The sequence below is a fragment of the Bufo bufo genome, chromosome 5, assembly GCF_905171765.1.
Source record: "Bufo bufo chromosome 5, aBufBuf1.1, whole genome shotgun sequence".
Classification (NCBI taxonomy): domain Eukaryota; kingdom Metazoa; phylum Chordata; class Amphibia; order Anura; family Bufonidae; genus Bufo; species Bufo bufo.
In genome coordinates this window covers 508,372,114-508,393,037 of record NC_053393.1, presented here as the reverse complement: position 1 = coordinate 508,393,037, position 20,924 = coordinate 508,372,114, and the positions used below count along the sequence as shown (strand labels likewise).

General features: G+C 41.6%; 1 protein-coding gene across 1 annotated transcript in view; it reads left to right on the top strand.

Annotated features, from left to right (window-relative positions):
• The window catches only part of GPR158 (G protein-coupled receptor 158), a 409,668-nt gene that overhangs the window by 227,804 nt on the left and 160,940 nt on the right, over window positions 1–20,924 (top strand). The window contains exon 5 of the mRNA XM_040434051.1: window positions 14,449–14,517. Within this exon, the coding sequence (XP_040289985.1) occupies window positions 14,449–14,517 (69 nt within the window). The remainder of the gene's footprint in view (window positions 1–14,448; window positions 14,518–20,924) is intronic.

Below are 20,924 nucleotides of genomic sequence, written 5' to 3'. Positions count from 1 at the left end.
ATCAGAGCAGGGCGCACTATGAACGGCGCAGGCAGCGCGCTAAATGCAGGCAGGCTACTATAGCTAAATGATAAAGTACATGGAACATATACTATATTGGACTAGTATTCAGGATAAATTGCAGCGTTGGCACTTTGCGATAAATAAGTGGGTTTTGGTTTGCAGTTTGGGCACTCAGCCTCTAAACGGTTCACCACCAATCGTATATAGCATAAAAAATCTAAAATACTGAGATGTCCATATGGTATGTCAAGGGCCTGGCATGAAAGCATGATAGCAACAAATGTGAGTAAACCTTTATAACCCGAGTGTGCGACAATAAATGTGTCCCTGTGCTCTGCACATGCTGCAGAACTATTTTCTAACTACACATAGATGTAGCAGAAAGAAAACAGACCTGAGGGAACAGTATTATTCGTGAAATATGGAGTGAAGGAAGGGAATATTGTAAACATTATTGAATTTGTATGACTCCCTGGCGATTAGACAGAGAGGGTTTAAAACAACATTAGATTAATAAGATTGATGACGATCATGGATTGTGGACTTGTTTATTTGCTGAACAAATATTTTGCCGTAGGAGAATTATATACCTAGTGCATGCTGCCTCATCGACGGCAAAGAATACTTTAAATAAATGCGGCTCTGTACTGTGTCTCATCGGCTTAATGTACTGTATTGCACTGGAAAAGTCATATATATCATTCTCGTCAATTTATTTTATTTATTTACTTATTTATTTTTGGATCACTTTAAAAACATAATTTTCAAAATACCTTATTAGGGAATTCTGAGTTAATATATGAGATCCAACATTCAATTCCTTCATATATTAAATAAAACCATACTGCAGCTACAAAGAACATCTCTTGCACTGAAGGACCCGGAAAGTCCATATATTATAAACACAGACCTTTCAGTTTAATGGGAATTATGTAATACTTGATTTTTCCTGTTGAGGCACTGCAGGAAAATGGAACACTTGTTTCCATGTTCTCCTCCCGGTACTTCTAGCAGCCGGATACCATATGATCAGCTGTTTTTTCATGAACTTTTCTAACAGAAAAACAATAGTTCAAACAAACCCTTTAGGCCCCACGAGCGAGTTTTCCGTACGGGTGCAATGCGTGAATTGAACGCAGTGCACCCGGCACTGAATCCTGACCCATTCATTTCTATGGGTCTGAGTACATGAGCGTTGTTTTTCACGCATCATCTCTGTGTTACTTGAAAATCGCGGCATATTCTATATTCTGCGTTTTTCACGCAGCTCTGGTCCCATAGAAGTGAATGGAGCTTCCGTGAAAAATGCATTTCATCCGGAAGCAAGTGCAGATGCTAAGTGTTTTTCACTGATGGTTACTGGAGTTGTAGATTGCTATTCTTCAGGTTATTTTTTGCATACAAAACTACGTAACTGCATTCGCATGAAAAACTGTCAGATACAATCTGTATCGTTTGTGTGAAAGGGGCCTTAACTTAGCATTTATTGAGGGGCATAGGTTACACTTTAGATTAGACTTTTTTTTCCAGATAACATACCTTACAAATTTGTCAAGTTATTTTTTCTTTGTTACAAAATACTATTAGTACGGACTGACTATATGTATAGTGTATTTTTGTGTATTTTTATATAGCTTTCCTTGCAACTATGTTCTTTATAGCAAATATATTACATAGCAGAAGCTGATGTTAGGCTACTTTCACACTCGCGTTCTGTGCGGATCCGTCATGGACGGATAATACAACTGTTCAGAACGGATCTATTTGTATTATCTTTAACATAGCCAAGACGGATCCGTCTTGAACACCATTGAAAGTCAACGGGGGACGGATCCGTTTTCTATTGTGCCAGATTGTGTCAGAGAAAACAGATCCGTTCCCATTGACTTACATTGTGTGCCAGGACGGATCCGTTTGGCTCAGTTTCATCAGACGGACACCAAAACGCTGCAAGCAGCATTTTGGTGTCCGTCTCCAAAGTGGAATGGAGACTGATCGGAGCCAAACTGATGCTTTCTGAACGGATCCATTCAGAATGCATTAGAATGCAAACTAATCCGTTTTGGACCGCTGGACCTTTTTGATTCCAGAGGGGAAGCAAACCAGGCTGGTGCAGTGAGCTGCATTTATATTAATATAAGCAGATATATAACGCGAGTTTGACCGCGACGCGTGGTTGATTAAGTGTGGTTGTGTAAGTGTGTGACTTAAGATTAAGTGAGGGAGTATCTGAGAGCTAAATTATTTGTGGACATTGATAAGTGGCTGTGTTTGACTGTATTTTGTGCTGTGATAACACTTTTTTTTCCTTCTCCAGGGGTTGCACAGGTGAGCAATTAGGGTGTGGCTGTTTAATTAGGGTGTGGCTGTCTAATTAGGAGACTTTAAAAACTCAGCAGTAAGAACAGCACAGCCTTTTTGATTCCAGAGGGGAAGCAAACCAGGCTGGTGCAGTGAGCTGCATTTATATTAATATAAGCAGATATATAACGCGAGTTTGACCGCGACGCGTGGTTGATTAAGTGTGTGACTTAAGATTAAGTGACTTTAGATTCAGGGACTTCTGTGGGGGACTGCAATTAGCCTGTATCTTATTACTACATTGTATTGTATTTTTTGCTTTTGTGGTGTAATCCCCATTTAGTATGTGTTGCACAATTGACAACGCAGTCCAGTGCACATCTTGCATGATGTATGCAGTCCTGGAACAGCCGTTCCAGGGTGAATTTCTTTGTTCAAGATGTGAGCAAATTACCCGTTTGGAATCGCTAATCGAGTCTCTAAATGGGCAAGTTGCAACACTGAGAGGCATTGACAATTTGCTAAAAAGTTTGCTTCTCACCGAGCAAGCACTCTTTGGGGTAGATGAGGGAGAGGGTGACAGAGAGGAGGCTGAGGAAAGTGAGGTAGCTAGCTGGGTAACATTTAGAAAGCGGGGTAGAGGGAAGAGTGCCAGGGAGGCTAGCCCTGATCTGACACACCCCAACAAGTTTGCACGTTTGGCAGATGAGGGGGATATCAGTCCAGGGACGGCACTGCCGCAGCCGGACACTTCCTCTGCCAGTCAGGGGAATGTCAGCTCCGGTAAGCAGGGGACCAGGAGAGCAGGGCAGGCCAGACAGGTGCTGGTAGTGGGAGACTCAATTATTAGGGGAACAGATAGGGAAATCTGTCACAAAGACCATGATCGCCGAACAGTGTGCTGTCTTCCTGGCGCTAGAGTTCGACATATCGCGGATCGGGTTGACAGATTACTGGGAGGGGCTGGAGAAGATCCAGCGGTCATGGTCCATATCGGAACCAATGACAAAGTTAGGGGTAGGTGGAGAGTCCTTAAAAATGATTTCAGGGATTTAGGGCAAAAGCTTAGGGCAAGGACCTCAAAGGTAGTATTTTCCGAAATACTACCGGTACCACGGGCCACACAAGAAAGGCAGCGGGAGATTAGGGAAATTAACAAGTGGCTCAAGAACTGGTGTAGGATGGAGGGGTTTGGGTTCCTGGAGAACTGGGCCGACTTCTCTGTCGGCTACAGCCTCTATCGTAGGGACGGGCTGCACCTCAATGGGGAAGGAGCAGCTGTGTTGGGGAAGAAGATGGCTAGAAGGTTGGAGGAGTGTTTAAACTAGGGACTGGGGGGGAGGGTAATTACACTATAGAAGGGGAAGATAGTGCAGATAGAGACCGGGGGCAAGGTAGTGGGACTGGGAGATAAATGGAAGGAGGGACAAGAACAGTTCAGAAGGAAAGGTGTAGGGTAAAAAATATACATAAACCTCTCATATGTATGTATACTAATGCCAGAAGCCTGACTAATAAAACTGGTGAACTGGAATTAGTGATGTGTGAGGAGGACTATGACATAGTGGGAATAACTGAGACATGGCTGGATGATAGCTATGACTGGGCAGTTAATGTACAAGGTTACAGTCTGTTCAGAAAGGATCGTCAAAACCGGAGAGGTGGAGGGGTCTGCCTTTATGTAAAGTCTTGTCTAAAGCCCACACTCCGTGAAGATATAAGTGAGGGACATGAACATGTGGAGTCACTATGGGTAGAGATACATGGAGCTAAAAACAACAATAAATTACTAATAGGAGTCTACTATAAACCACCTAATATACCAGAGTCCACAGAAAATCTACTACTAAACGAGATAGACAAGGCGGCAAATCATAATGAGGTGGTTATTATGGGGGACTTCAACTACCCAGATATAGACTGGGAAACTGAAACTTGTATATCTCATAAAGGAAACAGATTCTTGGCAATAACCAAAGACAATTATCTCTCCCAACTGGTTCAGGACCCGACTAGAGGGATGGCCATACTGGACTTAGTATTAACCAATAGACCTGACAGAACAACAGACGTGCAGGTTGGGGGACACCTGGGAAATAGTGACCATAAAGTAATAACCTTCCAATTATCATTCAAAAGAGCGTTTCTACAGGGAGAAACAAAAATACCAAACTTCAAAAAAGCTAAATTTAGCCAACTAAGGGAGGCCATAGGCCTAACTAACTGGGACAAAGTCCTCAAAAATAAAAATACAGCCAAAAAATGGGATATCTTTAAAAACATCCTAAAATCTCATTGTGAGAGGTACATACCATATGGGAATAAAAGGTTAAGGAACAAAAAGAAACCAATGTGGATAAACAGAACTGTAAAGAAAGCAATTAATGACAAAAAGAAAGCATATAAAACCCTAAAACAGGAGGGTAGCACGGAAGCACTGAAAAACTATAAGGAAAAAAACAGAACATGTAAAAAACAAATAAAAGCGGCCAAACTAGAGACCGAGAGATTAATTGCCAAAGAGAGTAAAACTAACCCTAAAATGTTCTTCAATTATATAAATGTTAAAAAGTATAAATCTGAAGGTGTCGGCCCTTTAAAGAGTAATGAGGGGGGAGTCGCAGAGAGCGACGAGGAGAAAGCAAAGCTGTTAAATATTTTTTTCTCCAATGTATTCACTGAGGAAAATAAACTGTCAGATGAAATGCTGAATGCTGAAATAAATTCGCCATTAAAAGTGTCCTGTCTGACCCAGGAAGAAGTACAACAGCGACTTAAAAAAATCAAAATAGACAAATCGCCAGGACCGGATGGCATACACCCCCGTATCCTAAGGGAATTAAGTAATGTCATAGCCAGACCCTTATTTCTGATATTTGCGGACTCTGTACTGACAGGGAATGTCCCACAGGATTGGCGCATGGCAAATGTGGTGCCAATATTCAAAAAGGGTCCAAAAACAGAGCCTGGAAACTATAGGCCGGTAAGTTTAACATCTGTTGTGGGTAAACTGTTTGAAGGTTTTCTGAGAGATGCTATGTTAGAGCATCTTATGGGAAATAAGCAAATAACATCATATCAGCATGGCTTCATGAGGGATCGGTCATGTCAAACTAATTTAATCAGTTTCTATGAGGAGGTAAGTACTAGACTTGACAGCGGCGAATCAATGGATGTCGTGTATCTGGACTTCTCCAAAGCATTTGACACTGTACCTCATAAAAGGTTAGTATATAAAATGAGAATGCTCGGACTCGGAGAAAACGTCTGTAAGTGGGTAAGTAACTGGCTCAATGATAGAAAACAGAGGGTGGTTATTAACGGTACATACTCAGATTGGGTCACTGTCACTAGTGGAGTACCTCAGGGGTCAGTATTGGGCCCTATTCTCTTCAATATATTTATTAATGATCTTGTAGAAGGCTTGCATAGTAAAATATCAATTTTCGCAGATGACACTAAACTGTGTAAAGTAATTAACACTGAAGAGGACAGTATACTACTACAGAGAGATCTGGATAGACTGGAAGCTTGGGCAGATAAGTGGCAGATGAGGTTTAACACTGACAAATGTAAGGTTATGCACATGGGAAGGAATAATGCAAGTCACCCGTACATACTAAATGGTAAAACACTCGGTAACACTGACATGGAAAAGGATCTAGGAATTTTAATAAACAGCAAACTAAGCTGCAAAAAACAGTGTCAGGCAGCGGCTGCCAAGGCCAATAAGATAATGGGTTGCATCAAAAGGGGCATAGATGCCCGTGATGAGAACATATTCCTACTACTTTACAAATCACTGGTCAGACCACACATGGAGTACTGTGTACAGTTCTGGGCTCCTGTAAACAAGGCAGACATAGCAGAGCTAGAGAGGGTCCAGAGGAGGGCAACTAAAGTAATAACTGGAATGGGGCAACTACAGTACCCTGAAAGATTATCAAAATTAGGGTTATTCACGTTAGAAAAAAGACGACTGAGGGGAGATCTAATTACTATGTATAAATATATCAGGGGGCAGTACAGAGATCTATCCCATCATCTATTTATCCCCAGGACTGTGACTGTGACGAGGGGACATCCTCTGCGTTTGGAGGAAAGAAGGTTTGTACACAAACATAGAAAAGGGTTCTTTACGGTAAGAGCAGTGAGACTATGGAACTCTCTGCCTGAGGAGGTGGTGATGGTGAGTACAATAAAGGAATTCAAGAGGGGCCTGGATGTATTTCTGGAGTGTAATAATATTACAGGCTATAGCTACTAGAGAGGGGTCGTTGATCCAGGGAGTTATTCTGATTGCCTGATTGGAGTCGGGAAGGAATTTTTTATTCCCCTAAAGTGAGGAAAATTGGCTTCTACCTCACAGGGTTTTTTTGCCTTCCTCTGGATCAACTTGTAGGATAACAGGCCGAACTGGATGGACAAATGTCTTTTTTCGGCCTTATGTACTATGTTACTGTGGTGAGAGCTCTGAACGGATCTCACAAAAGGAAAGCCAAAAGATGAGTGTGAAAGTAGACTTACTAGTTTCTGCCCCCTTTTAAGGCCTCTGCAGTAGTAATGTCTATACTTTGTGCTCCCACACAGCAGTAGTGTCCCCTTTTTGTGCCGCCAGACAATAGTAATTATCTTTTGTGTGAACCCCCCCTTCCTTCCCAAACACAGTGCACCCTTTAGACCTCACATATAAAAGGAAATCTTGGACTATTATCTTTAATACCTCCGGATTGATACTCTGGCATCGCTCTTTCGGCAGTAAAGTGGAGAATCCACCAGACACAAATCGCAGCATGCAGCAGTTTGTGTCGGCCGGGTCTCCGCTGGACTGCTGCAATGCGTACGGATCTCCTCTGGATCCTATTATAGTTAATGGGGTCGGCGGACATTCTGTTTACATCCGGCAGTGCCAGATCTGGAGAATTCCGGTAGGTTGTTCTCTGCTAGAACAGCCTGTCGGAATTCCAAGTGGAGGTGTGAAAGTAGCCTAAGTAGTACTTCTTACTGTTCCCCAATCCCCATTGTCAGTATTCAAAGCTGCGCTGAAATATGCAGTCCAGACCAACGTTCTCTGCTTATGTAATGGAGAGGACTCATGTGCGCATGCACAGCAGTCCTGACAATGTATGTAGTGAAGCTTTGAGCTCGGGCAGTAGGAAAATTAATTAGCAGTGCCTATTTTGTGTGCACCCATTTTATAGTGCAACCTTTGTGGCCACAAAAAGAAAAAGAAAACAATTTATATGCACCTCACCCTTTACCCATGACAAGCTGGGGCTTCTTCTTGTCTGTGCCGTCAGCAGAACAGGCAGTGCAATGCAATGACATTATCAAGCCTCACGGGCTGCAGACCAAAGCCAGGCTTGGCCCTTTGAATTTACCCATAGTAAAATGACATGGTGGGGAGACAATGGCTCTCTGCTCCGCTAAAATTTTCACTATATTATGTCTTAAGGGTTACCGGGCCAATAATCCAGGGCATGTGTGCTCAGGACGCAAAAATTGTTGGATAGAGAAAGCCGTCAGATATTTCATACTGCCTATGGATCGGGCAGCAAGAAAGTGCTGACAGGTTCCCTTTAAATTTTAATATTGGAGTTCTTTATTTATTTTTTTGACAAGTGGCACATTTTTATAATGAAATATGTCTTAAGAATGATATGAAATCCTACGGGTATATTCACATGCTGCATGTATTGCAGAAATGAAAAAGAGCCGATTTTCAGTAGCAGAAATTTCTGAATTTACCCTTTGATTTTCATTTTCATACAGGAGCCAGAGTCAATTATGATTTTATTTTTGGAGCCTTTATATTACACTGTTACCTAGGCTTATGGTATTGTGTTTACCTGACTGTTACCAATCAACCTGATACTGTCTATGATTTACTGTAGTACTATGCTTTCTGACCATAGGAGTGCGCAGCCTATTGCATTAGTGTGTGCACCCTAAAGCACAAACACACACGCCGCGCGCGCTTGTATGTATTGTGAGGATTCGCTCTGGTAGGCAGGGTAAGCGGGCGCAGAACAGAGGCAAAAGAAACCGTTTTTAAAACAAAACGTCATTGTTTATTCGCACAGGAGGAAAAAACAAAGCAACATTTTTCAGTCTTAGTGTTCGTTCACACAAAGGAAAGTCCAAAGCACGAAACAGTCACCTTGTTAGCAGGTTTTTTCAGCAGTCCACAACAGGCTTTAGGGGGCCTGTTTCCCTGCATGCGGCTCTCAGCCCTCTAGCACGGCACCATGCCTCAGATCCCAAAACAGAGACCTTGATTCTGAGCCCAGCTGCTTATTTAAAGGACAGCCAGGTGCTGCCAAAACCCGGACCGGCACTTAAACTCCGGTCCGGTATTTGATCTCACCTGGCTGGAAATCAGCCCAGCCGCCCATGTTGGGAGGAAAATATCTGCCTTCCCAAACAAAACCCCTTGCTATGTCACAGTATGTATATATTATATACACACACACAAACACACACATATATATATATATATATATATATACAAATACACTCTGCATACATACATACATACAGACCCGCACTGAGAAGAAATCATTTAAACGTACCCTATTTTTTGCCCTATAAGATGCTCTGGACCATAAGACGCACCTAGGTTTTAGAGGGGGACAATAAGAAAAAAATATTTTTTATTACACCTGAGGTCAGACCACCAATCAGACCCCCAATGTTAATCACTAGACCTCAGGTGACAGCCCCAATAAGACCCCCAATGTTAATAAGACCCCAATAAGACCTCAGATCAGACCCAAATGTGAATGATCCCCAATCAGACCTTGGATTAGAGCCCCAGTGCCTCATTTCATCCCCCAGTGCCTCATATCAGCCCCAGTGCCTCAAATTAGCCCCCAGTGCCCCTCTTCAGCCCCCCAGTGCCCCTCTTCAGCCCCCCAGTGCCCCTCTTCAGCCCCCCAGCAGCCTCTCTTCAGCTCCCCAGTGCCTCATATCAGCCCCCCAGTGCCTCATATAAGCCCCCAATGCCCCTCTTCAGCCCCCCAGTGCCTCATATCAGCCCCCAGTGCCCCTCTTCAGCCCCCAGCAGCCTCATATCAGCCCCCAATACCCCTATTCAGCCCCCCAGTGCCTCATATCAGCCCCCAATGCCCCTCTCCAGTCCCCCAGTGGCTCATATCAGCCCCCAGTGCCCCTCTTCAGCCCCCAGTAGCCTCTCTTCAGCCCCAGTGCCTCATATCAGCCCCCCAGCAGCCTCTCTTTAGCCCCCAGTGCCTAATATCAGCCCCTAGTGCCACTATTCAGCCCCCAAATAAATAAATAAAAAACACTTACCGTTCCTGCTCCGGATACTGCCGCTCCTCACTGCCCCTACTCGGTAATCCTCTTGTAAAGTCTGCTGTGTGGTCCGAGGACCAGGAAGGAAGAGGTGAGTATAGCGCTTTCAGCGCTTCCCGGCCCTGACAGAACCTCGAGTCGGCTTGATTAGGGTGTGCCCAGGCACACCCGGCACAACCCCTGCACACGCCTATGTTGCTGACCTCCACGTGTCTGATTTACAGGATGAACCAGTGCACTGCTAGTGTGTTCCTCACAGGTATTCTCCCGAGTAGTAGACAGTATACCCCTCCCGCTTTTGGCTCCAGATCTCCCACTGCTGTCTCACTGGCACCCTCATCCTCTAATATTGATGACGCCCCCTCTTCGCCCAACTCCCACGTGCGATTGGCTACATCATCATCTACATCTGTTTGGTCGTCATTTGTGTCACCCTCACCTGTCTCTTGTGCACATCCCTGAGCTCTCGAAACATGTGCTACCACCCTACTGTCATCATCGGTAGTTGCAGACCTAAAGGAGTCCGCAGCAGGCCTCTCCTTTAAGTCTGTGCTGGCCTGTAACTGCTGACTGTCCTCACAAAACTCATCCTCACTGAAAAGCAGAGCAGAGCCGGAGGCTATAATTACTTGGCTAGCAGAAGGAGCAGCAAAAGCAAGAAGCAGGTTAACGACAGGTGAGGGCAGAGAGGCAGTTCCTGGGCCATACCAACTAAGCAAGGTGTCAGAGGAACCCACCAATTCCTGGCTGTGTGTACCTGTTGAGATGATGTTGAAGAGCGAGCCAACCATTCCAGTACAGCTGGTTTGTTGGTCAAAGCACGACTGCTGAATGACGGCTCTGGACTGGGCTGCTACCATCCCCACTTCTTCTGCTTCTTCTTGTGCCAGCTACAGCAAAATTTTTGCCACTGCCCATTCTTTTGGAGGACCCAGGCAACTATCTGTTGGCCATAGTGTATAATAACAGTATAACTAACAAAATGAATTAACTATGAATATCAGTGCACTTGACAGTAATGCACACGGTGATATATTACACCTGTCTTTAATACTGAGGAACAGTAAATGTATTGCAGAATCTGTATCCTACAGAACGGATTAAAGGGAACCTGTCACCGGGATTTTGTGCATAGAGCTGAGGACATGGGTTGCTAGATGGCCGCTAGCACATCCGCAATACCCAGTACCCATAGCTCTGTGTGCTTTTAACTATGAATGTTGGTGCACTGCACAGTGATGCACATGGCAATACACAGTCCCTACAGTCCCCCTGCACACTGCCTCTCCAATCTTGTTGTTTAAAACTGTTTGCAGGAACTGTCCCTAGCGCATGAGCGCTTGTCACGTCTCTCCCTAGGCTCAGGTGGAGATCACGCAAGATGATCACAGGGGATGGCTACCTGCAGATTGGATGGCTGCATGGAATTATGGGTTATCTCGCTTCTTACTTTCACTTTCTAACATGTGCAGCCGCCATTTCAGTTAAACTGATTCGTTACTACGAAGCGTGAGGTAATTCGGATTTATTTAGAATTGAAGGTTTTCCAAAATTTCGGACCACATTCCGCTTCGAGTGCTTCGCTCAACGATATTAATCCTAAGAAAACCTGTTTTATTTCACTTACACCAAAGCTCAGTGGTCAGGAATATACTTAGAACATAATTAGTTATGAGAAATATGGGACCCTGACTCCTCTCGGCAAATTCTCATGGCTGATCTGGTCCTTTCTCTTAGTATCTATGCAGCCAAATGAATGCAAATGAAGCACAGGCCACTTTCTCCAGTGGTGGTTACTTTGCCAAATTGCCACCAATTTAGCTAAAAAATGAATTCAACTCACACCAAAGTGCAGGAACTTCAAAACCAGAAGAATACTAACCCCCTAAAGCAGGGTTGGGTAACATGCAGCACTCCAGCGGTTGGGGAAACTACAATTCCCAGCACGCTCCATTTATTTCTATGATAGTTCTGAGAAGGGCAGAGCAAGTATGCATGCTGGGAATTGTAGTTTCCCAAAAGCTGGCGTGCCGGAGGTTGCCCACCCTAAAGTCATGAGAAAAGGGAGCCCCATAGGTAAATTCTGATAGCTAATTGGATTCTTTTTTGGGGTATCTACGTAGGAAAACGTCTTGAAAAAGGAATTTGATTTAAAGTGACATTCCCATCTCAGACATTTATGACATAGTTATCAATTTTTTATTCGCCACTCCTGGATAGAAGTGACGTGTGTTTCGGCACATGCAAGTGCCTTTGTCAAACTCAAGCAAACAGCGAGTGGCAATGAAATGAACATGAACATATGTTTAAATAGCCCGCCCCTAGTCACATGATAGAAGCCTTCAAGTCATGTGATTCTGACCGCATGTTGGCAAGACAACCAAGGTATGTTTACTAACATCCAGAGAGAAAGAAAAGGAAAATAAATGCGATCCTTCTGTATCATCGAAGATCGCTATGAATCAGTTACACTGCGGAGACACATAGAAAACATGAAAACCAAAATAGTTACATAAATCGAGCACGGATAAATGGTTATATACAATAAACATCTCCTACAGAGGGTCAATAGAATTGTTAGTGATCCTTCCACCCGTACTGTTCGTCTTCAAGAAATGACCAACAGGTTTAGGCAGAGGGGATACCCAGAATGGTTACTTACAGATCAGCGTAATAAATGTGAAACATCTCCAATAGGGCAGATAGGAGTGCCGGTTCCTTCTTCCAACTAAGTACCTGGGGCGACGCCCGCGGACCGTGCACCCACAACCTACGCAGTGCCGCCCGACATCTATTACAAAGACATTTATGACATATCCACAGGATATGCTGTAAAAGTCTGATAGGGGCTGGGACCCACATATATCTAAAAGAACAGGGTACCATTTGCCAGGCGCACTGTATGGAGAGGTGGGTGTGCATGCACAGCTCTCTCCTTTCACTTCTTTGAGAGTTTCAAGAAAAATTTAGCGTAGTGGCATGGCTATCTTCGGAACTTCCATAGAAGTGAATGGAGAGAGCCCACATGTGCAGCCACCTCTACATACGCGGCAGCAGGCAAACAAAACCCCATTCAATAGAGTAGGACCTACATCTATCAGACATTTATGGCATATTCTCAGAGAGTACCCCTTTAAACATGATGTGTTACATTACACAAAACAAAGGGCAAAAACAAAACAACAGATGCCATGTACGGTACTTTCTTTATACAGTGGAGGAAGGGCAGCTAAAATACATATTATATAAAAAGAATAGCAATTTACAAGAATCTGGAATAGTATCTGTACTGTACACACACTGCGTAATAAAAAATATACCAGCATGTTTCTTGCTGATTGAACTATACTTTCATTAAATTCCATGAGCCGATACATATTTTCATTACATTTCATACAGAATGACCTTTAGGGTTGCAATGAATGCATTGTGTAATTTTATGGAAAGGTGCCTTGTTACGGAGTTATCAATCTCAATTTCTACTTCTGTCTCAAGAATCTGCCTCGTTCTACTTCTGTTCTTTCTAAACCCCGACTCTCCAATGAGGGATCACTAATAGGATATTATAATGTACAATGCATTGCTGAAATGATTTTACGCTGACATTACGTGGGACAAATTGGCCCTGATCAGACGAGGATTAAAAAATATCTTTATGAAGAGCATAGTTGTCACAAAAAGGATTATTTCTTATTGACCACCATGTAAATTATTTTACTCATGTAGGATTATTTTCATGGTAGGAAATATTGCCTCATTGGTAAAAAATCTAGTGTATGGCTAGCTTTAGGCTTGTTCACACATCACAGCTTCTATTAATAAGTTAAGAGAGTTCTACACTTTTTATCACCGATGACCTATCCTTTGGATAGATCATCAGCACCTGATCGGCTTATTTTGAGAAGGCACCGGCACTCCTGTGAGCGCCACAGCCTTTCCGCTGTTTCGGGTGTCGGACTCCCACCGATCAGATGCTTATGATCTATTCAAAGAATAGACCATCAGTAATGAAAAGGTACAGAACCCCTTTTAATTTTGTAAAGGATCCTAAAAATTGTCATTTAATTGTGTAACCCTTGTTTACTCACCTACAGAGCATCATAGTGTACTTGTCACTTCCATCTCCATGTTCCCGCTGGGTTCCATTGTTTACAACCCAAACTTCCAGGTGGCATAGAAGAGCGGAAGCCACAACACTTCCAATAGTTCTGTGTGCTGCAAGAGCAGACAGAAATGCAAACGCCTACTACACCCATCCCTGGGCTAAAAACTCCACCCACTACACTCCCCATCATCCGCTTGCTGTCTCCTCCTAATATTTCCTTACACACAGCTTCACCTACCAGGCTTGTGGATTGAGAGTATTGACCAGCCTATTCCAAGATCACATGGTTCTGACATCACGACCATTTGGGTGGGGAATCTGGCAGAAGATCATGGGAGGCCTGGCCATGATGTCCGAGGGCATGTTACTACTCCCAATCTCCGGAGTGAGACAGAAAAAAGTAGTGCAAGTACATTAGTAGGCTGCAGGGCCTGGGGAAGGCCAGGGAAACAAAACAATGATCACCCAGATATCACCTTTAAGTAAAAATGCTGTGACAGATCCTTCATACTATCAATGAATGAATCCATCAGTCACCGTTGTTGTTCTAGTATCTGGTTGCTTTCAATTTGACGGCAAGAGTAGTGCTACATACTGTTATATTGTTGCCATCAAAAGTGATAGGTACAATTTAGAATCAGTCAATATAATCAATAAGTATTCATTTTGGTTGCTTTCCGGCTATCTATCACAACAACTGATTGTTAAATTCTGTTTTTTCATAGAGCATTCGAGCGTCAGGACTCATTCTACTGGAGACTGTTTTGTTTGGATCGCTTCTACTATACTTCCCAGTAAGTTTATTCATTTATTAAAACCTCATGTTGGATTAGGCAGATTTGTATGGAGGATAACATGTTAAAGCATCAAGGGCATTATTAAAAAAAAATCACACGATTAGAAATGTTATCTATCAGCCATGTTTCTTACATGTTGTAACATTTTTTTTTCTTCGTTGTAGTAAATGGGTAGAAGGTCATAGAACATTATACTACAGCCATGGTAAGAAGGTCAGGACTGACTAAGGCTAGTTTCAGGAGAGCGTATCCATTCCAGGAAACACCCTCCGCATGTGAGTGGTATTTCTCGGCCTGAATGCTGCTCCTGTGAAGTAAACTTGAAATATTACAATGATTTATGATGATGTGAATTGTGAATTTATGTAGTTACCACGTTATCGGAGGCAAGACTGGAATTTACAAGATCACAACTTCAGAGGAGGAGCGTTCAGGCCAGGAATTATCGCTCACACATAGTCCATTCTAACCCCCCCCCCTCTGTTGAGGAGTGGGAGAGTCCCATGTCCTGCAGGAAGGGTGGGGACCAGTTAGTTCCAGTTAGTAAATTCTAGTTGACCCCCTGCTAAGGAATCATGTGTGCAGTGCTGCGTCCCTCCTGGACGTGTGTTGCCCACACCAGCCAGAACACCTTCAGAAGTCTCATTAGCCAGGAAGAAGTTGCCCTGAGAGTCAGAAAAAGAGAGAAGTTGCAGCAGAAAGCAAAAGAAAAAGTTCCTATTTAATCCTGTCAGCATAGCAGAGCCGAGAGGGTTTGCCTGCCATTTTATGCTAAAGCTTGCTGGAAACCAAGACAAAGTCTGTGAACCATTTGAATAAACGTTTATGCAAAGTAAAGCTGCAGTTGAACTTCATACAAAGTCTGGACTCAATTTCTTTCATCATCCTCTCCACCACCTATTCACCCTATTTGCTCTAATTCATCCGCAATGCCTGGGGTTCCCAGATATCCAGGTAGGAGCATCGTGACAAGTGCAAAGCTGCACTTAAAGTAACACTATAGGCAACCCTTACACCACTCTGGCATTCCTACACCTGGGTACCACCTATCACCAACACCATCTACTTAAGGGGACTCCATTCCCTGTTGCTAAAATGCAACTGGTGTCACGAAAAATTACTTTTATCACATCTTAAAAGGACCCTAGCCGCATGTGCGGATGTTGCACATGGAGCCTATTTCCTAGAATGAATATGCTTGCTTGAAACTAGCCTAAAGGGAAATCCATGGTGGTATTTCAGGGAAACCCATTGTGGTCAACTTATATTTCTGCCTCAGACTTGCGCACAGATTAGCTCCAGTATGGAGCTAATTTATCAAGTTTTTTGCATGGAATCCAAGTGAATAATGAATGTGTTGTGGATTGTAAAATCTCTACTTTGTGGACTGTAAAATCTCTATGTAAAATTTCTATTTTGTAAAGATTTTTTTCTAGAATATGAGATTGGGACAAAAAAAAACACCCTTTCACGTGCATTTCAGGGTGAAAGAACGGCAGAGTCTGTTCAGATGTAGGTGTATAATTCACCTGTAAGCGTACGGCCACACAGTCAGCTTGGCCAAAAGCAAGAGTCGATAATAAAAGGAGAGAAAATATAAAGGACAGATACAACTTCTCTCTTTTTTTTTATTCACTCCTGGTTTTGGCTTCCAAAACTGCAACAGGAAAACTGACAGTATGGCCGTACCATAAGCCTAGCAAGAATACACAGTGTGTGAACATAGCCGCAGGATACCTTCACATGTCCAAAGTTCAACATATCAAATGGACCTGTAACCACTAGTCTTGGGCGCGAATATTCGAATCACAAATTTTAATTGCGAATATCGCCAATACGAGAATTCACGAATATTTTAGATGTTTTTTCATCAGTAACCTCCCTTCTTGCTTGTGGGTCAATGAGAAGGCTGCAATGTCTTTGTCTGAGCTAATATCCCTAGCAACCAATAGGAAAGTTGCTTACCCCCTTACTATATAAGAACCTCCCCAGCAGCCATTTTATGTAGTTTTATGTTCTGAGAGAGAGAGCAGTGCTATTGCTGTGCTCTGTGCTTTGCTGTGTCATTACATTAGTTAGTTAGCTCATATATATAATACAGATAGTTAGTGGGAGATAGTCAGTGTAGGTTATATCCGGATATAGTGTAGCTGATAGGTTCTGCTGTCCATACATACATGCTACAGACATAGTGCTGTGATGTCACAAGTTCACAACAATACTTAGTGCACCAATCAGTAATATGTAGTCAGACCTGCTAAAATGTATTAGACCTGCTAAAATTATAAAATGTAATGCACGTATTGCGCAAAAATATGCGCATCATTAATTGCCGATTTGTGCAATCGCGAATTAATTGGAGCACTCTATCTGCATATAAAGCTATTGTAATGTTCTGCCGTGCCAACCATTTTCTCCAGTCTCAGGAAAATTCTAGCAACTTGAAAAATGTAGCAACAGTGACCCACACCTGTATTGCACGCGCAATACACACATATTACATTGCCGATTTTCGCAATCAAGAGAATAATCGCGAATTCTCAAATTCGCAAATATATGACGAATATATAAGCGAAATATCACTAATTTGAATATTGCCTGTGCCGCTCATTACTAGTAACAACAGCAAAAGTAGTCTTTTCCAAAAACACAACTTGTACGTGCAACCCACAGATACACAGAGGAACATTTCTGAAGCCTATTGGAACCAATCGCTCTGCCATTTTCCAGAAGGAGGTAGAAAATGGTGGGTTGCTATGGCCAATGTTTCTTTACACAAATTTTGAAAAATTCCCCACCACAGTTTGAATGTAATTATCATAAAATTCCCATACCTGTGTAAACCCAGCCTGAAAAGTTCAATTAATTTGAATTAACTGGTTACAGTGATTAAAGTGTTCAGAAAGATGAACAAGGGAATATTCAGTGGTCCACACAATGGAAGGGCCAGCTATTTCCATGAACTGCATATGCTGTCCTACCCGTTATCAGTGATGGTAAAGCTTGCCAGTGCACTGAAATTTGAGCCTATTGTGCTATTTTAGTGCTTCATATAGGTGGACTTGATATTTAGAGTCACATTAGATGACATTTTATAGAGCTCCTTCTATGCATTTTCTACTGGCTAAAAATGGTGCCTTGTCTTTAGGCTTTGGGTTTTCTCGAAGCCTTAGAAAGGGAAAGAATAGCTAATTCTAAAAAAGCTAATGATGGAAAACACAAGCGACTAGAACTTTTCTTCTAGGCTACTAATTATAATTAGACCATTATAATTACCATGTAATTACTAGTCTGGGTTTTAGAAGTGAAAATAGATTTCTTCATTTAAGACCCAAGAAGCCATCGGGAATAAGAAAGGAAGGTGAGAGAAAAGTTCTCAAATAACTTAGGCTAGAAATGAAATTCTCTAATTGACAATGACGTAGATGGAATACAAGTTGAGCAGTGACCTTATCCCAAATTCCCTAGATGTTGTCATCTCTACTTGGGCTAATTATAAAAAAATTAACTGTGGTGAAAAATATCATACTTCATTCTTTTGTATCAGTCATGTAGCTGAACCATATGAATACAATCAGATTCATTTCTGTATTGCTATGACATGTTTTTTGACCATATATTTTGTAAGGCTTAGTTCACGAGAATGCAGAAAATTTTGTAGGACAGATGTATAATTGCATTTACACTGGTTTTAGGGTAAATTTATGAACACAACTTGGAATATATACAGTGTGCAAGCATTTTAAGCAGGTGTGGAAAAAATGTTGCAATGTAAGAATGCTTTCAAAAATAGAAGTGTTAATAAACTTTATTCCTATCAATTATCAAAATGCAAAATTAATGAACAAAAGAGAAATCTAAATCAATATTTGTATGGCATCTGGGACCGTTCCTCCCCGGCATCAACAGACACAACCAAATTAGTACCCAAGAAGTACCATATGCCTAGTGCCGCCAAACATAACACCCTAGCCAAATTTAACATAACAAAATCACTAGATAACAGTATAACCTAACCTAGAGAACAGTCTCAACTCTATCCGAGGAGGTCACTTCATCATCTTACACTAGGCACACCTTGAGCAGCCTTTACATGGATCCTGCAGGCAAGAGGGACCACCATTAGAGATGGTCCCAACATTGGAAAATTCAATTTGGCTGCTTCACCTAATAAAAAAATAAAAAAATGCTTTGTGACACATTACTTTGTAAGTAGTGGGTGCAATGACAAGGCGCTGTGATTGAGCCGCATTCAAAGCTGATCGCGGCATCTGATAGTAATAACTAGTGACGAGCGGGAGGTGACATATTCGATTTTGCAATATTTCACGAATATTCGATTGAATATTCATCTTATATTCGTCGAAATAGAATATTCATCATTATTAGGGTTGAGCGAACCCGAACTGTAAAGTTCGGGTTCGTACTGAACTTTACGGTGTTCGGCACCCGATCCCAAACATTTCAGTAAAAGTTTGGGTTCGGGTTCGGTGTTTGGGTAATATTAATGAACCATCGGATCGGAGTTTTCTCCAATCCGATGGTATATTTTAACTTGAAGCGTCCCCATCACCATGGGAACGCCTCTATGTTAGAATATACCATCGGATTTGAGTTAGATCGTGAAAACTCAGATCCGACAGTATATTCTAACACAGAGGTGTTCCCATAGTGATGGGGACGCTTCAAGTGAGGGGTTAATTGTGCCGATCACAGCCCCCTGTAAGAGATCGGGTGCTGCCAGGCAGCAGGGGGCAGTTATGTACACAGTTCTTAGTATATTCTAACTTGAAGCGCCCCAAACACCATGGGAACGCCTCTGTGTTAGAATATACAGTCGGATCTGAGTTTTCACGATCGTGAAAACTCAGATCTGAAAAAGCTAATACTATTATTTTCCGTTATAACCATGTTATAATGGAAAATAATAAAGTGAAGTTCGGGTCCCCATTGACTTTAATGGGGTTCGGATTCGGGTCCAAGTTCGGATCAAGTTCGGGTCCCGAACCCAAACTTTTTTTTAAAGTTCGGCCGAACTCCCCGAACCCGAACATTTAGGTGTTCACTCAACTCTAGTCATTATTCTATTAATCGCGTATAATATGCGATTTAATTATTCGCATATTACGATTTTTTCTTTTTTTTTTTTTTAACTGTATAAGACAACTTTCCTATTGGTTGACTATGGCTATTGGCTAATATGTGTATTTTACGAATATTTGCTATATTGCTACATATTCTTGTTTTAGAATATGACGAAAACTAAGTTATAGCAATATAGCGAATATTCGTAAAATAAACATATAGACTGTAATTTAGCTAATATAGTGCTATAATATTTTTTTTATAGTAAATTTTTCGATTTGGAAAAAAATGACACTGTAAAAAAAAATACTATAGCATTATATTAGCTAAATTGCAGTCTATATGTGTATTTTACGAATATTCGCTATATTGCTATAACTTTGTTTTTTAGAATATTCGTAATATTCTAAAAAACTAAGTTATAGCAATATAGCAAATATTCGTAAAATACACATATAGACTGTAATTTAGATAATATAGTGCTATAATATTTTTTTTTATAGTCTCATTTTTTTGTCTCTTGTGAACTTCAGATTTGGAAAAAATGGACACAAAAAAAAATACTATAGCACTATATTAGCTAAATTGCAGTCTATATGTATATTTTACGAATATTCGCTATATTGCTATATATTCTTGTCTTAGAATATGACGAATATTCTAAAAAACAAAGTTATAGCAATTTAGCGAATATATTAGCTATTTATAATATTCGTCTTTTTTTTTCAATGTGTACTGTTATTCCACGTTGGCATACTCCTCCCTGACAAGCGTCCCCGTCACCATGGGAATGCCTGTGAGTTAGAATATACCATTGAATCTGAGTTTTCACGATCTCAGAGAAAACTCAGATCCAATGGTATTTTCTAACCCACAGGCATTCCCATGGTGACGGGGACGCTTGTCGGGGAGGAGTATGCGAACAACTGTACAGATTGTAAAAAAAAAAAAAAAGTGAATATTCTAAATAACGAATATATTCACTATATTGCTATATATTCGTTTTGTAGAATATTCGTCATTTTTTTCCCTTATGAAAACATGATTCCTTCCTGCTTAAGTTGCTTGTGGGCCAATGACTCATTGACCCACAAGAAAGAAGCAGGCAGGGAGGAATCATGTTTTTAGATGTTAAAAAATGATGAATATTCTAAAAAAACAAATATATAGCACTATATTGGAAATATTTGCGAATTAGCGAAGTTGCAATATTCACGATTAATATTCGCTATTCGAATATTCATGCTCAACACTAGCAATAACAGAGTGGTAATTTTATTTTTTTTAAATCATAACTCTTTCATTTGCTCGCGACGGGC